Consider the following 11591-nt stretch of genomic DNA (forward strand, 5'->3'; position numbering starts at 1 on the left):
GTGAGTTATTGGAATGTGTGTGTGATCAAAAGGACGCTAGCGGCTAGCCCCCATCACAACAAGCACAATGAATACTCAGCCTGCACCATCCACTCAGAGCAGGGGGGGCGATACCGGCAAATAATGAGACGCTAACAAACGTCAATCACCCGGCAAGCGCTTGAGCGGATTCTTCTTCCCGACATCTCCCTCCAGCGGCTGCTTGGTCTCTCCCTGGCTGCGACTGCGCACACGGTGCTGCCCTGGTAGTAGTGTGGCTGATGTTGTGAGACGGTCCCGCCCCTCCCTCTCTGAATACAAAGCCACGCCCACTCAGAGCTTTCCGCTCTGCTCCGCCCACAACTCGTACTCAGACCGCTCTGATCCGCCCATTTCACCGCCTTCTCTATACCTCCGAGCTGCCTTACCCCGCCTCCTCTCACATCAGCCCCTCCTACTCAGCCTCGTCGACCCCTCCCCCCCCTCTGTCTGCACCGTGTCTGTATATGTGTGTGCAGCACCGGCCAGGCGGGACGTTGCCATTGATTACCGAGTAACGGGCAGCGGCGGCTACCACTAGTGCTCCCCTCCCTCCGTGCAGCCAGGTCCCGTCCCGAGCACCACCAGGTCCCAGTGTGAGCGGCGTCCGCGCAGTACTCCATGGCGTACAGTCAGGGGGGCGGAAAGAAGAAGGTCTGCTACTATTATGATGGTAAGAGGAGAGCACAGCGCCGGGGTCAGCACCGGCCAGCGGGAGGCGGCATATCAGGGCAATCTCAGGCCTCTATTGCACACCACCGTGCACCCTCTCCTCCACGGCGGCCAGACTCAGCCCGGCCCGGTTCTGCACTACAGGTGACAGATGGAGGATGCGGTGCAATTGGGCCCGGGCTGAAATTCGGAGGCCGATGTCCTGTTTGGCGGGGGCGGCCTGCCCGCGGGTCCCCTCTCCCTGCCTTCCTCCCAAAGTTTGTGTGCAGGATCCCTGGTGGGGGTGCACCGTGCGCATCATCCTCCTGGCTGCGGGACCGCTGGGACTGACAGTGTGCTCGGTGCTCATGGCCTCCTCCTTGTTCTGTGGCACTAGCTAAAGTTGCTGTGAGGGAGCAGAGTACTTGTTGTGTGACACACACTGCACATTGTTTTTGCAGGGTTTTATAGAAACCCATCTTCCTAACCTATCAGTCATATAACCTACCACTGGTGGCTTACAGACCTTAGCTGGTTAATGATTTCTGTTATTTTAGTTCTTGTATTGCATGATGGCACTGGCATATGCATTTACAATAACGGTCCATACACACTGAGCGATTTTCACCCATTTAAGTGACTTTTCCACAGGTGGGTGACTTTCCATAGCAGGATGCTATGGAAAGCTGTCCACGCTTTGCTCATTTAGTAATACCAGCAGATGAGCAGCGGCTGCTGGTGATGATGCGGGAGCGAGCATCACCGCTCATCACTAGCCTGTACACACTGGGTGGCTTTGAGCTGCTTTCAGCTGGCCAGAAAATCGCTCAGTACAAAGACACTGAACGCTTTTTGCCAGTCCCAGCGATTTTCACAAGGGTGAACCACTTTCCATAGTACCATACAGCATGGCCGGCGATCTGCATTACAAATTTGTTTGGCAAATGATCAAAACCATGTGCACTGCAGGTGAGGCAGATGTAACATGTGCAGAGAGAGTTAAATTTGGATGGGTGTGTTGAAACTGAAATCTAAATTGCTGTGTAAAAATATTTACCCTGCACAGAAACAAAATAACTCACACATCTCTGCTCATGTTACATCTGCCCCACCTGCAGTGCACATTGTTTTTCCCATTTTCCAAACAAATTTGTACTGCGATCAGATCTGAATAAAGGCCAATGAGTGATTTTCGCGGGGGTGGACAGCTTTTCATAATGCTTTCAGGATGCTATGGAAAGCCATCCACCCCAATGCTCATCAGCTGGTAATACCAGCTGATGAGTTGCAGCAGCCAGCAATGATGCAGGAGCCCAGTGTGTATGGGACTAAATGAAAAATGACCATTTGCTGTCAAACACTGCAAAACAGTCAAAACTTCCCTTTCAGACAAATTGGTTAAATCCATTTGATTTAATGAATTAATCAGAACAACCAATTTTCTATTTTAAGACATGTTTATCATTGTAATGAGTTCATAATTATGTGGGTCATTTAAAACATACTGGGGGTATCATAACTCACTTTGTCTGGGTACTATCAGACCTCCCTCGTGCCATCAAAAATCTACCATCTCACTTAAGCGAAACAGACCTCTCTCATGCCATCAGACACCTCATATGCCCTTTGTACCAATTAGACCCCACCAAAGCCATCAACCTACCGTCACATGCTGAGATAATGTAATAGTGGCTGGGTTCAATAGCATAAGCTTCCAAGGTAGCCTTTAGTACAAACCTGGGGCTTCCCGATTTACCTACAGTAATGGAGTGGTGAAGGACCAATGGAGGCTAAGTTAATCAATACGGCCCCAATTGGACCGTCTCCACCTATTACTTCTCATTACCTTCATGTGCCCACCAGGTCACCCCTCCCGCCAAATGCTCCTTGTTCCAATCGTACCTCCCCATGCCATAGGGCTCCTATCCGGTCGACGGATCTACGTCGGCTAGATCCACTGTGTTATGGTTGACCACGCTTAGTCAAATTTGTCTAGTAAAACTCCTAAACATAGTAGACCGCGTTTAGATCAACAGTAACGGAAGTTAGACGCAAGCATTTGGTCGACGGTCACATGGTTGACATGAGTTTTTCATGTTTTTTGGGGTTCAGCTCAACATGATTCATACTTTACTATCCAAGTGAACATAGATAAGAATAGTGTGAAGAGCAGTGTGCCTGAGGCCTGGCGAGCGCATTGAGCAATGCAAGGGGGCACTGTGCACTTATACAGTGTCCACGACGATCTATGTCGACATAGCCACCAAAAACTGTGAAAAACTCATGTCACCATATGACCGTCTACCACGCTCCATCTAATGCTTGCATCTAACTTTTGTTACTGTAGATCTAGACATGGTCGACTATCTTTAGGTGACTAACTAGATGGGTTTGATTATAACATGGTCGATCTAGAGCGTGTCAATCCGCTATACCATAACCCATAGTATGGGAGTTGTCGTGGTGATGATGATGTCAATAATAATAATGTAAATAAAATGCTCCGACGCGCATGTGAAAGGGTGCTGGTGCAGGCTAGGTGGATGATCGCAAATACACTTTGCTATGGGTTGGAGATTGCTACAGATGTAGCCATATCATCGATGCACAAATCCATGTGCTCGTGCTTGTTTTGCGTGCCAAATTAGCACTCGTGGCGAGAAATCGCCATACTGCGACGTCGCCTCTCATTGTGTTTCAATCCTCTCTCGGAGGTTTATGGACAATTAATTTTGCATTCATGCTTGGTTTGTGCTCTGACATGCACTGTTAAGTATGCCTTTACGAACCATGTCCCATCAACTGAATTTACCATCGGTGGACTCCAATTAAGCTGTAGGAACATCTCAAGGATGATCAGCGGAAACAGGATGCACCTGAGCTCAATTTTGAGCTTCATGGCGAAGGCTGTGAATACTTTCGTACACTTGACGTCTTAATTTAAAAAAATTTAAATTAGCAAAAATCTCCCTGCTATACTCATAATTGGACTATACATTAGAGTTTAACATTTCCTTTTTCCGTTGGGAGATACAGATTACACGTGATGCCGCGCACCAGAGTACCCATTACACGTGATGCCGCGCACCAGAGTACCCATTACACGTGATGCCGCGCACCAGAGTACCCATTACACGTGATGCCGCGCACCAGAGTACCCATTACACAATAAGCCACACATTATGCGTAATGCCCCCACATACCGCCACTTGTAGCGTCCCTTAAGCAATGCCCCCAAAAGTGCCACTTACTGTAAATTTTTATATGAGCCTTTGCTGCTGCTGCAGGGAGAGATGGAGAGCGGTGCAGCTGCTTCTATGCGGAGAGGAGCAGAGCAGAGCGCAGCGCAGAGCACGCAACCCATTCCCCTCCTGGTGTCCCCTCTAGCCGAGTGGACATTTGAAATATTGTGCGCGCTGTTGTTGTGTGTGACGTCAGGGAAGCACGCAGGGCGCCGGCACCACATGATTTAAAGGGGGGGTGAAAGCGGGGAGAAGAATTGGAGCGGAAGCTGCAGGGGTGACAGTCATTGACAGCTGGGCAGAGAGCAGGGGGCTGCCCGGCTGTATTCAGAGCACTGCAGGTCACGGCTGTTTGAAATAATACCCCTTTCACAACAGAAAATGCAGGGATTTACCCGGGAATATGGTCCCAGGATCATGCAGGGACATTCCCAGGCTGACCCCTTATACACCAGCCTAGTCCCTGCATTTTCTGGTGTGAGGGGGAGAGACAACCACTCCCCTCTCCCTACCTCCCTTTAACCAACCAGCTATATCTTCGAAACCAATTGACCATTTACATGAGACCAGTATCATATTTAAGAACTTTTGAGTTGGCTTCGAATGATTTTGGTCCCGTGAAACTGGGCAGTTTGGTTCCAGAGAATCTGCCCTCAAAGAACAAAAACAGTCATGAAATTACATTTAAGAAATGAAAAAAAAAAAAACTGTTTAACCTCAATATCCCTGGAACCAGTTAACCCATATGGATCCAGCCTGGTATCAGATTGAAGGCCCAGCGATTTGGGTTCGACTGAGAATCAACCTCGAGCTTCAGTGATGCCGAAGGGGAGGGGAAACTGGCAGCCGTTGAACTGGGTAGGGGTCGGAATTAGCGGTCCCATGTTATCCTATAGGGAAAACGTTCCAGCTTTGCCTGGCAGTATCTCCGGTTCCCAGGGGGCTAGAGACACGGGGCTGGGCTCGTTGGAAAGCTGCGCTCGCCACACTATATAAAGTCAACTCCACGCTGACGTGGATAGGGGGGGTATGAAAAGGTCGGAGGACACGTACCACTGCGCTCGCCATGCTTTCAATTGCCGTTGATAGTGGGGGTGCTTTTAACATTGTAAGCACCCCTTACGGTGCTTATACAATTAATAATCTTATAGGGGGCCCATTTAACATTGAAAACACCCATTAGGGTGCTTATACAATTTTAAATCGTATACCATTGTATATGGCATACAATACAATGGTATACGATTTACAATTGTATAACATCGGCTGACATTGCGTAACATAGCATACCATTGTATGGCTTATGGTATGAGATGCGATGGGCGCCGTGCTAGGAAACAAGTACCGAATTTAGTACATAAAATGTACAGATCCCACAAGTAAAATGTAGAACTTTACGATGAAGAAATACAATTTCACCATAAAATTAGGCAATTTAATTGCAGAACCATCTTTTATATAAACGAATCAGCCAGTAACAATAGAAAAAGTTTCTGCAATTATTATTATTTTAAGATCTCCCAATTGCTGCATTTCTCAAATAAACCCAAGAGGAGAATGAGAACTTTAATCTACAAATACTTTCTGCCTAACTTGGAGTGACCTATCTCATCTCTTTCCATACCATATGGGCAGTATTCAATGAGAAAAATTCTCTGTGTTTTATGGAGAATTTGTGCTTTGTTCGCCTTGGACGGAGCATTTTGCTCTCCAAAAGCGAGCAACCCTATTCAATGTGAAATATTCTCCGTCTTTCTAAGTGATTTTCGCCGTCTCTCTCCGTGTAGAAATTCTACATCTTTTGATGGAGATCTGGAATGTGAACTTTTAAACTAAAAGGTTTTTTTTTTAATTTTGGTGTAAAAAAATCAGGTTTTTTTTTTCTGTGAAGGGACATGTTGTTTTTATTCATGTGCTTATAGCACATGAATATATATTTAATTTAAAAAAAATATATATTTTTTTAAATTATTTTTTTGCACAGTGCAGCCAGCAGGGGGCCGGAGCGCTCGAGCCGCTCATTAGATATTCATATATTCACTGCACCCGATCGTTAATATGCACGATCGGGTGCAGTGAATATTGGGTCCCCCGCTGGCTATAGGGGGGGGCAGCCTGTGCTGCCTGGGTCCCGGGGAGCCCACCTCCCCTCCACATTCCTCTGGAGCAGCCAGGGAGACTTTAAGCTCTCTGGCTGCTTCCGTCCCCCGGCTCCCTGAAAGCTCCCTGCCACGGACGCTCGTCCGCTGCAGGGGTTAAGACTCGCCGCGAGTGGTGGCGAGCATCAGCCACATTGAATAGTGGATAAAGTGCCGTGACGGAGAATCTCCAAACATGGAGAATCTCCGCAAAAACACGGAGAGTGCATGGAGAGCGAAATAAAACGCTCTCCATGCACGGAGAATTTTCTCATTGAATACTGCCCTATGTAATACACTTTCAAAAACTACTAATAAGAATATTTTTGTAAAACATCCTCACATAATTGAAAGAAACAACATTTAAACGTTTTATTTCAATTTAATAATATGCCACCAAGACCTGCATCATTTTGCTACACCGTACGTGACTTATTTAAGCATGTTTGGCTATATTATTGAAACTACATATTAAGGGTCTGTGCAGGATCTCCACAAATCCAAAGCAACATACAGTATTGCATAAATCTGGTGATCGCCAGTGTTCTCTCACCGGAGAACACTGCCACTGACCGCTCGCTCAACACACAGCGCTGTGTGTAGGCCCTATAATTGTAGAACCTTGTGGCGGGCTATGGTTATTGGGTCACCAGCATGATAGTCAACATGTGCCGACAGACTTTATTTCATGCCCTACCATCCACTAGGGCAGGGCTGGGCAATTGCGGCCCTCCAGATGTTGAGTAACTACACATCCCAGCATGCCTTGCATCAGTTTCAGCATGGCCACATAGCAAAACTAATGCAAAGCATCCTGGGATGTGTAGTTCCTCAACATCTGGAGGGCCGCAATTGCCCAGCCCTGCACTAGGGCGTGGTGGGAGAATAAAATAGTGTGTCGAGCGTAGCGAGGCACCGTGCCCCGAAGCATTGCGAGCGCAGCGAGGTGACGTGGTGCTACCTTTTAGTGTCCATTACGATTGTGTCGACATTGGGACAAAAAAAATGTATAAAACCCCATCGACCTAATGACCCTGTCGACCTAGACTCGTGTAGATCTTCCTGCATGTTGGTCTAGACTCATGTCGACCTAATGACTGTCTACCAACATTGTGGTGACCTAATGATCCATACCCCTTGTGGCCATATATAGTTGGGCTAAATAATAGTGACTGCATCTGCAAAATAAAAGGGACAAGTATGATTTAAGTAATGCAACCTTAAAAATGTACTGTTGTTTTTGCATGTGTATTGTTAAAGACTATTTTAATAATGCTCTGGATTTATGAAGCAGCTTTTTGAAGAAAAAAAAATTGCTTTGCTTTTTCTTTTTTTTTTTTTTTTTGTAACCTGTATGGGAAGGTGTTGTATTGACTTGAGGATCAATCGCATATTCAAACTTCTAAACAGGATATCTTTCTAGGTGACATTGGAAACTATTATTATGGACAAGGGCATCCCATGAAACCACATAGGATACGTATGACCCACAATTTACTTCTGAACTATGGGCTTTACAGAAAGATGGAAATATATGTAAGTGCGTTTACAAATCTATAATGCTTTCTTATAAATATGCAATGTATTCACATTTTCAACATATTTGTGGGACACTGGAAACAATGGGTGAAATTTAATAGGATGAGAGATTCACAAAGTGAGAGATTTGGTAAGAAATCTACAGTTTTTAAAGCAGCAATCATTTACACTTCAAAATCAAACTGGTTTTGCAGTGTAAATGATTGCCGCTTTAAAAAAACTGGAGATTTCTTACCAAATCTCTCACTTTCTGATTCTCTCATCCTATTCAATGTCCCCATTGGCTTCTTATGAAGGCTGAAAAGTATGAAGCTGAATGTCCCTCCGTTTTCAATCTTATGTCTCTCTACCTGCAAGTCTTTTTTTTTTTTATGTACTAACGAAGTGAAGTTACAGCTCCAGTAGCTTCTTGTTCACAGTGGCATTGGGGGAGGACGTCAGTCAGGTCCCAAAATACCTGCACCCTTTATCGCAGGGATGGGGAATTTTTGGCCCTCCAGCTGCTGTTGAATTACACATCCCAGCATGCCTCGCTACAGTTTTGCTATGTAGCCATGCTAAAACTGTTGCACAACAGCTGGATGGCCAAAGGTTTCCCATCCTGAGAAGTCTCATCGGTACTTATGTATTATCTGGGCTCCCATGTTAAATGAACCCCATTTTTTCATACCCCTACTATCCAACTACGCATGGAGTTGATTTTATATAGTGTGGCGAGCCACCGTGCCCGAAGCGTGGCGAGCGGACACGGTCTCATAAGAAAAACGGGAGCCCAGACATTACATAAGTACCGTCTCATCCTTAATTTGATACTGTGACAGCCTGTGTGAGTGTAGTGCTTAGATGTGTTAGTAGGCACAAATGCCAACTAAAGCCTATGCGATTCTGGGTAGGTGAGAGGTAGGTAGTACAGGGGGGAGCACGCCAAATTATCTTCCATTTCCTCCGCTCTACCACCAAAGGTACACTTTAGTGCCTGGTCAGGTAAGTCCTGGAGGGGGGGTCCCCACTCCCCCAGGGTCCCTGGCCAGGCTGACTGGTCGGTAGGGATGAATGCTTTGGCCGGGGGGACTTTTATAAAAAGTCTCCCCCCGGCTGTGGCATTACCCTGCTGGCTGGTTGTGCCTGGGGCTGGTTCTTAAAATACGGGGGACACCTGGTCTTTTTGTCCCCCGTATTTTGGGAACCAACCCTGGACCTGGAGCCTGGGGCTGGTTTTAAAAAATCAGCGGAGCCCTATTTGTCGGGTTTCCTGATTTTTTTAATACCAGCCCGTGCTCTTTCAGCCTGGTGCTGGTTACGGCTGTGGGGGGGACCCCACGCTGGTTTTTTTTTTTTTTTTAGTCAAAGCTGGAACGCCCAGCCTTGGCAGTATAGTCGCAAGGACGGCAGCATATCGGTCAAACGTGCGTACACACTGCACTTTTGTACCGATATGAGGCCGTCCTGTCGGATAATAAAATTAAACAGCAAAGAACCGTCGACCGACCGAGTATGGACGGTCAAGACAGTTTTTTGCCGTTTATCGCTCTTACGGGACAGCGTACACACATATACAATTGAACGGCTGTCCGACCCAGAACGAAAGAACGGCCCGACAATTGTATTTATGTGTACCCAGCTTTAGGATACAGGAGGTTATTATTGTTGTTTTGCAAAGCAGACACACAACAATAAAAATCAACCAGAATGACCCCCACATTGTAATGTATGTGATCCGGCTGCCTGGGAATTTCCAAGGGGGATTGCATACAGTTTAGCTCCTCCTAGAAGTCACACAAGTGTATAGGCACTGCCTCTCTCCCACTTTCTCTCTTATTCTCTCCTTCTCTAACTCACTCCTCTCCCCCCCCCCCCCCCCCTCTGTCCGACACCCTCTTCACTATAGCAACAAAGGCTTGGGGGGGCAGGCCCTGCCCCTGCCAAGATTTTGCTATGAGGCCCACAAAGTTCTAGTTAAGCCTCTGAATGTAGGCCACTGGTTCTAGTAAGTGCTATACATATAGAAATGCTCCTATTTGTGTCTGAATGTGAGGTTTGGGACTAAGGCCCTTATTCAGATCTGATAGCAGTACACATTTTTTCTCAAAATGGACAAAACCATGTGCACTGCAGGTGGGGCAACATGTATAAAGAGTTAGACTTGGGGGGAGTTATTTTGTTTCTGTGCAGGGAAAATACTGGCTGCATTATTTTTACACTGCAATTTAGATTTCAGTTTGCACACACCCCACCCAAATTTAACTCTCTCTGCAAATGTTACATCTACCCCACCTGCGGTGCACATGGTTTTGCCCATTTTAAGAACAAAGTTGTACTACGATCAAATCCGAATAAGGGCCTAACTGCTGACTTTCTTAGGTTTCCAGGATGAGTTTTTCTTTCACTTAAATTGTGCAGTTATAACCTACATTTACAGACAGGGGAGTTGGTCGTGCCAATTCTGTTATCATAATCATCGGGATCCCAGTATGTGGCCCATTCTCTGCTGGAAATTTAATCCTGGTATTGGAGACTCCAATCCCCAAATATGGGGATCAAATTGTGAATTTGACCCTTTCTGCTTGGCAGCACTGAGCACCAACACTGCTGAGCTCAGACTGCGCAGCATGACTTAAGCAAAATGATGTGCAGCGATACTCCTGCCCGCCTTCCCAATATCTTCTTTACAGCAGTTCGAGGCACATCATCCAAAGGCTTATTCTGGTATTGAGTGTTTTTCAATCCCGATTCCTGGGATTGGCCTGCCTCCCTACAGGGGTTAAGTTTTTTGGATTTTGGGCAATTTTTACTTATTTATTATGTCATTGGAGTATTAAGCAGACATTTTCCGTCTTTTCTGTTTATTCATGGTGGGTACACATCCAAAAGTGAAACTGGATTGCTTTGGCTTTGCTTTTTGTATGTTCACAGTTCTGGATGCACTTGGTGTAATCTATGAGGCAGGAATATGTGCTTTGCCTTTCTGGACATAAATTATGGCTCAGTCCATTGCAGATTTGGCCTGTCAGGTAAATCAGCAGACAGAGGTATGTGTTTCTGCTCCACTTGGGTTGGCCACTGATTTCTCTTTCCGAATGAAGTCTCAGGAGATTCCTCTTAAGTGGACACTTTATTTAAGGACCTTAAAGGATTTACTATTCAGAATAAAAGGAGTACTCGTCAGATCAAAGGGAGTCCAGGATCTGATTGTGGCTTTTCAAAGAACCTCTCCTCCCCCCCTGCATATTAACAACTTCAAATCCAACAGCAATGATAGATTCATCGGATCTTAAGATGGAGGCTATATTGAAGCAAGCAAGGCCATGTCAGACTGTACAGTCTGGTATAGATTCATCTGAGTGGATAATACTAAAGCCTCTTTTTAATTTGGGGAAAGCCATCCATAGTGTGATCTGCCTAGTGATTTTTGTGGTTTAGGTCATGGCAGGCAGATGTGGAATCAAATAAAGTTTCGAAAGTGATTCTGTTTGAGGATAAATGACTGTTTGGTCAAGAATTGAATATCATAATTTCCTAGGCTGCAGGAGGTAAGTGTACATATTTTCATTCTAGGCCTCAAAAGGTTAATTTTAATTTTACCTGGAAAGTCCTCAAGGGACGGGCAGGTTTCCATAGAAGGGAAAATGTCAGGGACAAATAGAAATTCTGGAACCATGCCAGGTTCAGGACCACTGTTAGCAGGGTCTTGTCTGCTTCTGTCCCTGGACGCCTCTTTTAGATACTGTACACATCATATATTTTGGTGTCCCGATGATGCATTGTAGATCTGGTGGGCCCCCAACAGAACATTTTTTGGTGTGTGTGTGTGTGTGTGTGTGTGTGTGTGTGTGTGTGTGTGTGTGTGTGTGTGTGTGTGTGTGTTTATTTATTTTATCTTTAACTCTGCCAAAAGACTGTCAGAAGAGACTTGCAACAGACAGGACTAGTACTGCTGGCATCTTAAGTCATGAGTCCAGTGCAAGGATGGCCATGAAGGGTTGGGATTCTAAAACATACTTCT

The 11591-nt window shown here is 45.9% G+C and overlaps 1 protein-coding gene across 1 annotated transcript in view; it reads left to right on the top strand.

Annotated features, from left to right (window-relative positions):
• Positions 1–419: 419 nt before the first annotated feature.
• The window catches only part of HDAC2 (histone deacetylase 2), a 40961-nt gene continuing 29789 nt past the window's right edge, over positions 420–11591 (top strand). Inside the window, exons 1-2 of the mRNA XM_083176867.1 lie at positions 420–691; positions 7473–7585. Of these exons, the coding sequence (XP_083032993.1) occupies positions 640–691; positions 7473–7585 (165 nt within the window). The 5' untranslated portion in view covers positions 420–639. The remainder of the gene's footprint in view (positions 692–7472; positions 7586–11591) is intronic.

This window comes from Crinia signifera, chromosome 3 (assembly GCF_055691185.1).
Source record: "Crinia signifera chromosome 3, ASM5569118v1, whole genome shotgun sequence".
NCBI classification, from domain to species: Eukaryota; Metazoa; Chordata; class Amphibia; order Anura; family Myobatrachidae; genus Crinia; species Crinia signifera.